This window comes from Delphinus delphis, chromosome 14, assembly GCF_949987515.2.
Source record: "Delphinus delphis chromosome 14, mDelDel1.2, whole genome shotgun sequence".
NCBI lineage: Eukaryota > Metazoa > Chordata > Mammalia > Artiodactyla > Delphinidae > Delphinus > Delphinus delphis.
The window spans coordinates 37,822,024-37,836,626 of NC_082696.1; the positions used below are offsets into that span (position 1 = coordinate 37,822,024).

General features: G+C 36.1%; 1 protein-coding gene across 1 annotated transcript in view; it reads left to right on the plus strand.

Moving 5' to 3' along the window:
- The first annotated feature begins 12,848 nt into the window (after nucleotides 1-12,848).
- The window catches only part of TRDN (triadin), a 380,477-nt gene continuing 378,722 nt past the window's right edge, over nucleotides 12,849-14,603 (plus strand). The window contains exon 1 of the mRNA XM_069541367.1: nucleotides 12,849-13,065. Within this exon, the coding sequence (XP_069397468.1) occupies nucleotides 13,044-13,065 (22 nt within the window). The 5' untranslated portion in view covers nucleotides 12,849-13,043. The remainder of the gene's footprint in view (nucleotides 13,066-14,603) is intronic.

The following is a 14,603-nucleotide window of genomic DNA, read 5'->3' on the forward strand; positions in this document are numbered from 1 at the left end:
GGCTTCTTTTACTCAACGTTAGGCTATGAAATTTATTCATGTTGTTGCACATAGTTGTAGTTTGTTCAGTTTCTTTACTGAACAGTAATCCAGTGTATAAATATACCACAATTTTTCCATTCTACTGTTCATGAGTATTGGGTTTGTTTTCAGTGTTTGGCTATTACTAACAATACTGCTAGGACCACTTTTATAGAAATCTCTTGTGGCACATATGGTGCATGTGTTTGCATTTATATTGGGTATGTGCTTCAGAGTAGAATTAGTAATAATACTGCTTTGCCAAAGTGACTTTATAGGTTTTTAGCTATTAAACTCACTTGTTAATTCTAATAGTTTATCTGCAGACTATTGTATATTTTCTATGTGCACAATCATGTCAGTGATGATTAATGACAGCTATATTTCTTCCTTTCAAATCTTTTAACATTATATTATTTATTTCCTTATTATTTATTATATGCTCCAGTACAATATTAAATAGAAATGTCTGTGTTTTATTCCCACTTTTGCAAGGAAAACTTTCAACATTTCACAGTTAGATGAGTTGGTTGCTGTAGGTTTTGTGTAATGGTCATTTGTTAGATTAAAGAAGATTCTTATTATAAACACCCACACATACATGAAAGAATATTGTATTACATAAAATAATTTTTCTATATTTATTGAGATGGTCATATACTTTTTCTCCTTTATTTGGTTACAAATTATATCAATGATTTTCAAATGTTAAACCAAATTTATATTCCTGGAATCAATCCAAATGGGATATAGATGTATTATCCTTTTATATATTGCTGGGATGGTTTATTAATTTTTGTTTAGAATTTTCACATCTATATTTATAAAGAAATTGGCTAACTTGTAATTTTTCTTTCTTGTAATGTTCATGTGTGGTTTGATATCATGGTTATCATGAAATTTTTTTATACATAAAAGTCACCTGTTAGTCTCAGCTGATGCATCTTTTAAGGTAAACTTTCTAGTCTTCTGTTGCTATATTTAAACCTATTTTTCCATTTTTATCTCTGGTTTTACTGATGTGCCTGAGAGTGGTTTATTTACTTTTTTTTCAGGAAATAACTTTTTATTTCATATTGAAGTATAGTTGATTAACAATGTGGCGTTAGTTTCAGGTGTACAGCAAAGTGATTCAGTTACATATACATGTATCTATTCTTTTTCAAATTCTTTTCCCATTTAGGTAGTTACATAATATTGAGCAGAGTTCCCTGTGCTATATACTAGGTCCTATTACTCAGCCATTAAAGAGAGTGGTTTATTTGCATTCATTCTGCCTGAGGTTCTTCAAGCTTCTTGAATTTATGGCTTGATGACATTCTTCAAATTTGGAAAGTTATCAGTCATTATCTTTTATAATATTATCTGTCTTTTGAGAATTCCATTTGTACACCTGATAGACATTCTCTCAATCATCATTGTCTTATACACCATCATTTATGTTTTCCAGTCTTTTCTCCAGACTTCAGCCTTTGGCTGTGCCTAATCTGCTCTAAAACCTATCAAATTAGTCCTTAGTTTCAGTTACTGTGTTTTTTCAGTTCTATGATTTCCATTTTTATAGTTATTTGTTCTCTTTCAAAATTCTCCATCTTGTCTTTTATCTCCTTGAAAATAGTAAACACAATTATCTTAAAATCAATATCTGATAACTCTAATATCAGAGGATTTTGTAGACTTTTACTGATGCCTGTTGTTTCTGCTTCTGCTGGTTCGTGCTGTCTTCTGTCTCTTTGCCTGGATATTTTTAACTGTGTCTTCCAACTATCTTTGCAAACACTTGGTAGAAATAATCTATGCCCTAGGATATTACTTTCTTTCAGAAAGGATTTATTACTTATTATTACTTTGGCCAGGTATCTTGGGGAAATAGCTTTTCAGAATTATCTTAATATAATTTTTAGATTTAATATTATATGAGGCTGAGCTGCAGTCCCTGTGGAAGACTATTTTGGATTCACCCTTTGGTGAATTTTGGATTCACAGGTACTGCCTTTCAGTGAGGGGTGTTCATCAAGTCTATTTTCTTTCGTGAGAGCCTGTGCTCCAAATCTCCGTTTTCCTAGTGCCTGAAGACTGTCAAAAGTGGAGCTCAGCCTAAGCTTCAGTTACCCCTTCTGAAATAACACATAACCTCAAGGAAAGAGACGCTCATAAGCTGAGCCTCCATCCTCACTGTATTATACCAATCTTCATTGTTTTATTAGTTCTAAAATATAAGCTTTTAAAAATACTTCGTCCAGCTTTTTTTGTTGTCTTGGTGGGAGAATTGGTACAAATTACCTCATCTGACATTACTAGAAGTGGAATTACTTTTCATATATAAACCCATTATACCAGATAAGGAAGAAAACCACTGAAACTGAATCCAATTTCTTGAGGCATGTTTGTTTAACAGTAATATTCTAGTTCAATTAGGGAAGCCTTTTGACAAACATAAAACCATTCAAAATAATCCAAGCTTAAAAGGTTCAACTAAATATTGGGAAAGAGATGTCATTTTATATTTTTAACCCAAGTTCATTTTCAGTTCTATTTCAATCCTTATATTATTTCCATTATTACTCATATCAAGGCCCTGACACTATGCTAGGTATTAGAGATACGATATGACTATGTGAGCAAGATAGACAGAGCCCTTGCTCTAATGAACCTTAGAGAAAAGTGGAGAAGACACCTAGGATAAAATGAGGTAATCTGTGAAAAGCACTCAGCACAATTCTTGCTGTATAATACATGTTCAAATACTATTTCTATTAATACACACAGTCTTTTCCCAACAACCTGCAGTTCCTAGGCCTCTGTGGGCATCTCCTACTGGGTGGAATTTTTGGGGTAAGCAATGGTGTGCAAATAGATGAGGCAGTGGGGGCTTTATAGATAGTCCTGGGTTTTTTTTTTTGTTTTTTTTGTTTTTTTTTTTACGTGGGCTTCTCACTGTTGTGGCCTCTCCCGTTGAGGAGCACAGGCTCTGGTCACGCAGGCTCAGCGGCCATGGTTCACGGGCCCAGGTCCTCTGCGGCATGTGGGATCTTCCCAGACCGGGGCACGAACCCGTGTCCTCTGCGTCGGCAGGCGGACTCTCAACCACTGCACTACCAGGGAAGCCCAATAGTCCTGTTTTCTTGAGGAAGCTTACTGGGACATAAAATGATGGTAATGACAAGAAAAGGGATAGTAAAAGCATGCATTTTGGAGTAAGGAGGAGAAAACTTTTGGAAAAAATAATGAGAAGTAAGAAGGACACCCAAAACTCCTCCAGGCCTTGAGGTCCAAGAGAAGATCCTGCGCCTACTTGACAGGCTGTGTGAGAAAAGCTGTCTTCAAAGGAAAACCAATCCTTGAGAAAGCACAAAGGTAAAGGGAATACAGAGAAGAGGTTGAGGATTTTGCTAAGGAGAGACTACAATCCTAAGATGGTATGATGGCACCATTAGTGTGTTATTTTCAAGGAAAATGGAAACAACAAATTAGTCCTTCTTCCCTTCCAAAGTATGCAAGATATTCTGGACCAGGGACAAACTACGTTACTTCTTTTCATTTTAAGGAGGTTATTCTCTTCCCATCATTATATATTGAGTATAGATTATTTAAATTTATTATTTAACTTTAGACTCATAATTATTAAAAAACATATATAGACCAGGTTAAGATATTTCTCATCACCTGGAGATGAATCAAGTGACATGCTTTTTTTTGTTTAGAGGAAGAGGTGGGTGTATTTTTACTTGTACATGGGATAGTTGTATTGGTATACATATCTGGGAAGAAGTATGTATGACTCTGTGTGTGTGTGTGTGTGTGTGTGTGTGTGTGTGTGTGTGTGTGTTTGCAGTCATAGTCATGAGCAAGAGGAGACATTTATTTTGTTCAGCTTAGTATTCCTCACTGTCTTCTGACAATAGCATCTTCCTCCTTGGGCAACTGCTCCTCTGTGTCCCCACCCCTCCCATATCCTGGAGGCTTCTAATGAGGCTGCCAATTATTGTACTGAGCCACTCCAACCACAAAAGATTGCTTTGGGGCAATCAAAGTGTCCCATTCTCCTGGTCACAAAGATTAATTGAGGATGTGATTAAGCCAGACCAATAAGAGCCCTTCCCTATAATATTTATGTATACACATTGGGAAAAGACAACTGTCTCTCTTCTGGGGTCATAATCTTGATTGACCTGAGTGAAGTGGGGACTATTTGCAGCCATGCCCATGTGGAAAATGCCCCTTCAATCACATGAGAGTGAAGTAAATATGTATTTAAGAACAGAACTGAAAAATGGAGAAAGTATTGGTGATACTGTTACATTCCTGGATTCAAAGATATGTAAGACCATCCACCTCTTTTTCTGGATTCAGAATAGACAGAGGAAATTAGGATTTATGGTAAATGGGGCTCTAGTTCAAATCCCAAAAGGCTATTAGATATGGAAAAAAACCTGGATAAGGAATATGTAGGTAGCTCTGGGCTGAGAGGACAACTGGATCCTAGTTCAGGTTTTCAGTAATAAAATATGTGAATGTAAACAAGTTATTTAGTCTTTCCAACACTCAGTTCTCTCCTCTGTAAAATGATAAAATTAGCTTCAGCTATTTCTAAGATCCTTAAAACTACAAACTTGCATGTCCTACACACCACTAAACTAATCACATTTTGAAATAAGTGCCCTGCCTGTGAATAGCTGCTTAATAATTTTTTTCTTATAATAACATTTTTTTCTTTTCCATTCCTTTGCTTTTAAGCTTTCTGTTAAAAATAAAAAGTATGATGCTACTAGATTAATCCAGTGGAATGTAAATGCAATCAGTGACTAAATCAAACGTGTCTGTAGTCCACAACATTTCCAAAGCAAAAACAAAATTATATATCCTTCTAATTTGAACCAGCTGAAGTAACTGCTGATTTTTATAGTTCCAATGAAATAGTGAATTGTCAGAATTGATTGTCTCTGCAGATTATAATGCTGAACACTTATGTACAGAAGCCCCTAAACCAAATTTAGAGGTTCTTGAAGTTTGGCATTGGAAATGCCCCTGTTTGTCCTTCCAGTGGGGTCTTAACCCTCTCAGTCCATCCCTCTGAATCCCTTGCCAAGCTCATGGCATGGCTATTAAGTTCATAAGCGGGGCCAACTAGGCTAAACTGTAGTGGCTACATGGAATGCTGTATTGGAGAGGGTTACAAGACTGTATCCAGGCTTGTGGGAAAAGATGCTCTGATAAATAAGCAGTGCTGCAAAATGGCACAATTGTCAAAAAATGTGGCTTTTCTGACTATGATGGATATGTGTCTTCCAATTGCTAACTTGATTTTGTATTCCAAATGTTATTTGCCTTTTAATAGAAAACTTTAAATTCAATTTTAAATGATAGGACTGAACCTTTGATTTGTATATAACAGGCTTCCCTACTGGGTGATACATTTTGGGATCAGGATACTTTCTATGTTATTCTTTTTTTTTAGGAAGATGTTGGGGGTAGGAGTTTATTAATTAATTAATTTATTTTTTGCTGTGTTGGGTCTTCGTTTCTGTGCGAGGGCTTTCTCTAGTTGTGGCAAGCGGGGGCCACTCTTCATCGCGGTGTGCGGGCCTCTCACTATCGCGGCCTCTCTTGTTGCGCAGCACAGGCTCCAGACGCGCAGGCTCAGTAGTTGTGGCTCACGGGCCTATTTGCTCCGCGGCATGTGCGATCTTCCCAGACCAGGGCTCGAACCAGTGTCCCCTGCATTAGCAGGCAGATTCTCAACCACTGCGGCACCAGGGAAGCCCCTATGTTATTCTTTATATCCAGCCATATATTCAACTTACTGACTATGCCAAGACAGCATGAATTTATACCCCCGGTGTCTTTCACAACTCCAGTTTGTTCCCAGCATGAAATACCGCTTATATTGGTTTGAAATTCTATTCTAAACTTAGAGCCCACGATTTCTGTGTGGGGTGTAAAGTTGACAAAACACGTACTTTCTTCCTAATGCAAATCCTACATGTCTTGGTTTTCAGGTAGTCAGGCTGACACTGTTGGGGGCGTGTAAGACAGAAAGTAACTCCTGTTAAATAAAAGGGTATGGAGTGAAGAAAGAGGAACGGATCTATTTTGTTAAATGGAATTATTAGAGACACAGAGCAAATGGTTCTGTTTTGTTTTGAAGGAGATTAAGAATAAAAATAAAATGTTTAAAATGAGAGTGAATGCACGTTAGGTCAAGGAAAGCTGACAATCTGCTGTTGTGACAACATTTAATAATATTCAGATTAATTATAATATTGGAAATGGAAAACTCTGACTTCAAATGAATAATGAATAGCAAAACCAGACATGGCTCTGAGGTGAAATGTGATTTTCATGAGGATGGGAACATTTAACATTTATACAGCAGTTCATATTCTCAAAGTCATATATCAGTGACAACTGTAAAATACATCTTTAATTTGAATTGATGAAATACTCTGCAGGGGCACATTTGGATGGTAGTACTCTCCCTTCCCCAAATAAAAAGAGAGAGAGAGAGAAGAGATTCGGATAAACAAATGCTTAAAAACTGCTTATCAAAATGGAAGTCAAATGCCCTGATATACAGTCTTTTGAAATGATTTAATCTTGGTAGGTATGTCTTTGTAATTCATTCACATGAATATTCATAGTATGTCACAACTCTTCATGTATTTAGCAGTTAAGGGTAATACACATTCTGAATGCAAAAAGATTGATTTATAAACATGTACTGTAATCCTTAGATACTACTTAAAATAAAAGCCTTTTCAATCATGTATTTTCTCCCAAACTGTCATCTCTGTACTGCACTCCCCATATCCTTGCCTTGGCTTAACTGTAGCTAAAATTTTCCTTAAAGGCCACACTTGCCCACAGATTTCAGTCCAACTACCTACTTCTCTGCTCCAATGCTCAACTATTGACATGGCTCCAGAGAACTCAAAAATAGTCCTGTGGTGGAGATCCAATCCAAGGAATAGGGTTTTAGAAGGATGTCATGGCCAGCCCCAGTTCTACCCCCTTGCAGTTAGGTATGACCAAGAATCAGGTTCTCACCATGGAGTAGAAGCAACAGTGCTCCATGCTGCTTCCAGCCTTAACCCATATAGCCTTGCAAGCCTTTGCCAGCTGGAGTATCAAGAACCAGAACAATTATGGAAGCCACATAAAGATGACAGAGCTGCCATTATAGATGCCCCCTAACCTGGAACTGTTAACCTGAGAGGAATACGTTTTTATTTTAGAGGAGGTGTATTTGGAACTCTTTTTGTTTTTCCCTTTTTGATTACACTAACTAATATAAATGGATTTGTTACTGCAAACTATGGTCTATAAACCTCGCTGGCCTCTCAGTAGAACGCTGCACTTCTTAAGAAGCTGCCTCTCTCTTTACTTCTGCAGCCTTTTGAAACCTTTAGAACTTTCTTCAAGATGTCATTCTAACCTCTAACCCTTTGTTTCTCAGCAGATGACATTGGCTCACAGAGAAAATAATGCCATCAGGCATGAATTCCTTTCATTTTTCCCCTTTCATATGTCAAACATTATCCACATTTATCCCATTTTAATTATTTTTACTTTACCAAGAATTTTATTTCTTTTCAAAAGTACTGTCCACATTAGCTTTAACTTTACACTCCCATTTGCTTGAAGATTTTTCTGTATTCCTTATCTTCCCTCTCTCTTAGATCATTAATCACTCCTCCCTCATTCCTGTATTCCTTCCTTTAAAGGAAAATATGATTGAAGCTTTTTGATGTTAAAAAAAAACTCCTACTGTACCTAGTGTCCCCCTCTAATTCCTAATCCATTTCACTCCTTTGCTTTTTATATAAGCTTCTTTGAAGTATATTCTAGATTCTCTTTTCATTTTATGGTTTCTCATTTGCCCCACATTCTGTAATCTGGCTTCTATTTCTAAGGCTCGTTTGAAATGGTCTTAAGGAAGCTGTAATCATCACTGTTGTTGACCAGTATTTCTAAAAGGTAAATTTGATTATTTCATGTTCTTGCTTCAAATACTTCAGTGTCATACTAAATTAGAGTTAAGTCCAAAAATCTTAGTATGGCTTATAAGACACTTAAGTATCTGGCTCTTTTTTATTCTCTTGTTTTTTCTTGTGGAGCTCCCTTCTAAGTACCCTGTGAAGGGATTACTGAAGTATTTAAAGTTCATTATGTTTAAACCTTTATAATATTTTTGGAGTTGTTCCCTCTTCTTGGAAAGTATTGATATGTCCTCAATTGATCATTTATTTAAATAATTTCTTACACTTAAAGACCCAATTCTAGTATTTCTTACTCTTAAAGCCTTTCCTGTTGCATTGAAACTCCTTTTCTGTCATCCAATGCAGTGTTTACTGTACTTAGAACTTACCAGTCTCATCATAATTTTTGGTATACCGTTTTTACTCTCCTACTAGACTGTGAGTTCCTTGAAGACAAAACCTTGTATTGCTTATCTTGATATCCCTAGAACCTAGCCTAGTGCTGAGGACACAGTAAAGAGTGTGTGTGTGTGTGGAGAGAGAGAGAGAGAGAGAGTGCACAATGGAAGTAATGAGTTTGTTATTTCCTTACTTATAAGTAAGCTCGCAAAGTTAGTGACTCTAGTTGGTATTCAGTTGTGATATACAGGTATAACAGATTATATCATTGATAATGCAAAACATCAAAATGTAAAGAACGAGATGATGATATTGTGAATTTTTTCAAAATTAGCTAATAGAAATATCCATTTATATTATTTTTAGAGAAAAATTTGTATCTAAGAACTGATCAGCAAATAATTTATCTTTTATAAGAAAAGTATTGATGCTTTTATAAGAAAACAAAAAAAACATAAATCATAAATTGCTTTTGAATAGCAACCAGGACCACAGAGTGAAGGTCATGTGTGATAGACTACAGAGCAGCGAGCAGTAGTCTGAATTATGGACTCCACAGGGGCCACCTACTGCGGGATGTTGTCAGTCCTCATAAAGAGGGCAGTGGTAGTGGACAGAAGCCAGCTCTTCAGAGAAAGGAGTCTTTAAGAACAAAGGAGCATCCATTGCCTTTCTCAATTGAAGACTGGATTGACGTAGGCAAATTTATGAGAGAAATGTTTGACAGAGCCAAATGTGTGTGAAGCCTGATATTGGAGACTCAGCTATTCATGAGTCAGGGTTAAAGAGAGGAAAGTTTTTTAATTGCACTGGAAGGCCTTTTGTCATTTGAAACGAGCTGGATTACACAGTTCCTAAATAATCAGTTGGTAAAGCCAAACCTATGGAATGGCTTTCAGCCTTTGGTTAAAGCAGCGAGCACAGGCCAGTTAGAGAAAGTAATGAGGACAGAAGGAGATTTTCCATGACACAAACAGAACACAAAACAATTTAAAATAAAGTGAACAGCAAAGCTGAGATCAAGTAAGATTAATGAACTAATAGTTCAATTGAGGCTTTTCTTGTGATTCTGAAGACTGTTTATCAAGTGAGCTTCAGAGGAATTTCTAGGTCATGTGATGGGATTTCAAGGTCAGATGAAAGTAAATACAATCCAGTGGTCCCTAAGTTCATTTTCAATGATCCTAGTTTCTTCTATATTTGTTCATTCTAAAGTTTAATCCAGTATTTATTCTTTCCATACCTAGTTTTCGCTGTTTTTCTTCGCCTACAAAGTTAAAAGAAAGGATTTCTCTTTTGTATATTTCCCCTGTAAGGTACTTCAACCAAAGCAGTATAACAGTAGCTGCCCCCCTTTTTTCCCAAAAGCATTCTAGTTGGTTATTTATTTTTGTCTTCTATTAAAATGAACCTGAAAACTTAGACACACATAAAAGTTATACCTATCACTATTTTAAGATCCAAGGAATGAGCACTTTCTATCCTAATTAAATATCCATAAATTTACTCCCACTCAGTTTAAACATATAATATTGTACACATTTCTTACTGTTTTATTTCTGTTTAACACCAGTTTAGGTATAGGCTTTTCAAGTATAAGCTGTTTATGTCTGTAAATTAATAAACAGAAGATCTTGAGAAGTAACCCTAAAACTTCACTTTCTTTCAAAAATCCCTAGTCCTTGAAAAACAGGTGACTGATGATAAATAGCTATTTACCTCTATTTATATCTCTCCTCACTGCTCTATAAAAAACACAAATTGGCACTGAACAAAACAATGTAGTATGGTCTTAAAATAATTTTTTTTTAATTTTGTTTTATTTTATGATTTTTTTTGGTGGAAACCAAAAATCATCAAAAAACTTCTCTCCTTACCTCCTGAATATTTTTACATTCTGAAATTCAGTTTGGATGAAAATATCTTGTTCATAGTCAAATATAGAATATGTCTTACTGATTGTTAGTTTATGATAATAGTTGACAGAGCAGCCAGATTTTTTTTTTTAATGCTCTAAGAATGAATGTGTTTGGCTGCTAACTTGAATATTTAGAATATCTAGAGAAAATCACAAGACGTAATGATCAGTATAATCAGGTTGGAGAAGCGGCTTGGACAAAATGAAACATTTTCTAGGAGAACAAGCTTTCATGGTTTGCCATTGACTTATAAAGACCAGGCCAGTTAATAATGCACACAGGAACAAGTGTCCCTATATGCAAAACCAGGATAAGCCTATCTGTGCTGATCCTACAGCAATGTAAAAGTACATCAGAAGCTATCACTGAGAAGAGAGAACCACCACTTTTAGGTCATGTTGAAAGATTCCAGTGAACTGGTGTTCCTTTAAAGTGAATACCTGTTTAAAATGAAGAAGACCAAAAAAATGAAGAAAGGCAAATGTATTATTTGTAATATTTTGTTCTTTGTCCTGAAGAATGAGATGTGTAGTCTTAGAAGAATGTCAGTTGCTTCACTTCGGAAAGCTTCTCAGAGTTCCATTTGAAACGCAAAGACAGTTTATGAATTGGGTTTCAAATAATTTGAAAGAGTTCTAGTAACTTTTCTAAATGAGAAATATACTGATTTCTTAATGTCTAAGAAAATTCATAAACTCATCCAATAAATAGGTTAAAACTTGTTATCCTATAAACATGTTTAGCTAGAATGTTTTTACTCTTCGTTTTCCTTCTAGTCTGTATGACATGAAATTAGTGTTTGGGAATTTAAGAGTAACATCAATCACTGGTCTTGCTCTCTAGTCTTGTTTCAACTTTTTAATTTAAGTTCTTAATGAGTTACATAAGGAATTACTATTTCATCAGTTAACTATAGTGAAAGACTATGAAAGTGACTGCCAAATGGAGATTCAAAGCACAATGTTTTCTTCAAATTGGAAGCACTGTGGTGATATTGAATGGAGATGCCTTTGGGGGCAAAGTGAGGAGAGCTCTGCTTTTGGGGGCTCCTCATCCCCACCTTAAAAAGTAGGCACCAACCCAGGGCTCCAGGGGGTTGCTGCTAGGAGTTTGCATCTTTCCATCCATTGGTGGACCTAATTTTTCGTGGTCCTCCCTTTGCCTACAAATGGCATTGTCTGCAACAAAGTCTCACTTCTCTGGAAAGATATCAGACTTGTAGTCAAAAGCCCCAAGCCCAGCCCTAGGTGTAGAATCTTGTATAAATCATGAGAGTTACCCGGAATTATCTCCTCTTTTGTGAATTAAGATTGCTTACTTCCTAACCCATTTATTCAGCTGGTATATGAGCACTTCCTGTTGTAGGAATTGTGGAAGCAGATACAGAGCTGCCAACACGTAGGCAAAGGAAATAGCTGTTGTAGCACTCTCCTGAGTCTCAAATATTAAAACAACATGTGTGACTTTGTTTTCTGATTCTGAAGTACCATGCAAATTCAAGAGGTTCTGACAATCAAAGCCAGAAAGTTAAGGCTAAAAGTTTAAACCACAAACATTTGTTAGGTTGAATATGAGAGTAAAATAAAAGGTAAGTGTAGTCAACCCCTGATTATTCACAGATTGGCTAGAGTGTGTGATTATCAATGCCCTTTGATACTCCTCCTTCTGACTGCCAGCTATTGAATATTTCTCTGCTCATTAACACCTGTCTAGTAGTGGGAAGGTGAAATGCTAATCAGCCAATTTGGCTAATTGTTAGCTGCTATGATCCTTTTTATTTTATTTTTTGGAAGTTGAAATAGAGAAAAGTTGAAATCTTTTACTAAAATATGAGCTGTAGGCTTCCAAACTTTATGCCACCTTCCCTTTCTTTTACTTACATAGATAAATTCAGGTACTTTGTTTTCATGAAAGTATTAAAAAGAATGAAGAATCTAGTAATTCATCAGTTCTCAAGTGTCAATATAACTTCACATTGCATATTTCTTATTAGCCAGTGTTTGGACGATCTTAATCTCCTACAGGAAAGCCTTAGGATTTAATAGTTGCCACTTTAAGTGTAGCCCAATATAAATAACTGCACTTGCCAAAGGGATTTAGACCAATAGGGAGTCAACTTGGAGAAAATGACAAGACTACCCTCCCCTTTGCCTTGGGTAGACATTACAGGATCCTCCCCACACCAAATAAGGGGATGAGGAATGTTCTGAGCTTTAAGGGCACTAAGAATAAATCTGAGTTATCACGGATAAGATTACTTTCAACTCTTTATTTCATGTTTTCTGACATAGACCCCCAAATCTGTAATTATCTTAGGGAAACTGTAGGGGCTTAGACGGTACTTTCTGGTTCCTTTGCCTTTTCTTGGCCTGTCTCTCTTTGGGGCTGGAGAGCTGGTGTGTGTGTGTTTCCCTTAGAGTGCCAAAAAAAAAAAAGTGCTGAAGAGTCCTAGGGAGATGAAGCTATTTTTGTTCGAAGCTGATACTTCTGCCTGAGCCACAAGTGCTGCTTGGAAAGGGCTCAGGTTGTTTCCAGGGGGGGAGAACTCTGCAGAGAAGAGACAAAGTTCAACAGGACAACAAAGGAGCAGCAGAAACAGCCAGGAAAAGGAAGAGCCCTCACGCTTTCACACAGAGCCCCCTATCAGAGTTCTCCAAACCTAAATTATTCTGCAAAGGGCCACTTGACCGGAACTTTTGCCTGCCTTTTCCTTTCTCCAACCACCATGACTGAGATCACGGCTGAAGGTATTGCTAGCATTTTCCAATAGTATCAACTAGGAAAACAAAAAAGAAAAAGGTGGAAATTGACAGTCCCATTGATGGTCAATATGTCCTCTTAAAATGTTGCTTTTAGATAGTTTTCTTGGTGGATGATTCTATATGGGATCAAAGAAATGGGTTTGGGAGCTGAGAGGCTGTCAGATGTGTGTGTTGGGGAGTGAAAAGAAGTTTCTCTGAAATTTTGCATGTGGAAACTGCTATTTGTGATGCCAAAGGCCCAACTAGTTAACAGTTGTCACCCATACCTCTATAAATAGCTATGGTCATGCAGTGTTAGGGCTGGTATCTTACCTAGCAAAAATTACAAGGTTTGCACGCAAGGCTGGAGACCACGATGAACTTAAAATGTTGCATTTAATGTTGAAACTTAGAGAACTGATTTTGAGCATTTTGCTTTATGACATATCAAATTGGAGATCTTAAATTTGTTTTCCTTTCTAACTCGAGTATATAAATATGCACACACACACATATAAGATTTATATACCTAAAAATTTTGTATGTATGTTGGTGGGTATTCAGAGACAAGGTTTGGAATTGCACAAAATCACTTTAAATCAGTATGGTTTTAAAAATAGAGCAATTAAGCTTTTGATTCTGATTCTTTTCATGCACTCATGTCTTTTACCTCTACATGATGAATCTATATTAAATATTTTCTGTTTTCATGCTTATTCTGAAAAGCTGTATGCTTTTCTGTTTTAAAGCTTATTCTGAAAAGGTATGTACCACACCTTAAAACATTTTTATTATTCGACCATGATAGCAATCATTTTGCCCAAATATAATATATGCAAAATATATGTACATATATAATTATATATATATTTTTTGCTATCTTTAAGACAACTAAAGAGTTTTGAATACAGGCACAATCCATTTCTAGCTGGGGTAAAAATTTGGGAGGTGGATCTAAAATTTGCTTCTGACAGCTGTAAGCAAATCAGACAGGTGGTGCTCTCCACAGCTTCCAAGTCTAATGCTGAGCTGGTTTGTTTTTAATCAGACAACTGAAAAAAGAGAATGTGTGGTTTTGGCTCTTTGGGTAGACATTAGTATGGGCATATGGTCATTTCACAGTTTAAGATTTTCAGTCACTACTTACAAAGAGAATTGTCTTACTTGCATCTTCCACTAAGAAATTTAGTCTAGTACCCCCAAATTAATAGAAATAATTACTGAGAGATTTCTATGTATCAGGTATTTTGCTCAGGACTTTATGTGTGTGTACTTATTGAAACCTCACAGAATTCAATTAAGTTAGCATTATTATCTCCATTTTGCACAAATAGAAACTGTAACTCTCTTATTTGGAGACTTGCTCAAAACCACAGTATTGCCAAGATTAGAAGCCAGCTCCCTTAAATCTAGTTTGTGTTTTTTCATTTCTCTAAGAGGATATCAGGTTTCCTCTTTACCAATTTTAGTTCAGAATTTGCTAACTAAATATAAATAGCATTTTTTCTTATTCCTTAGATATGCTGCATCGTGTGACCTTTAGA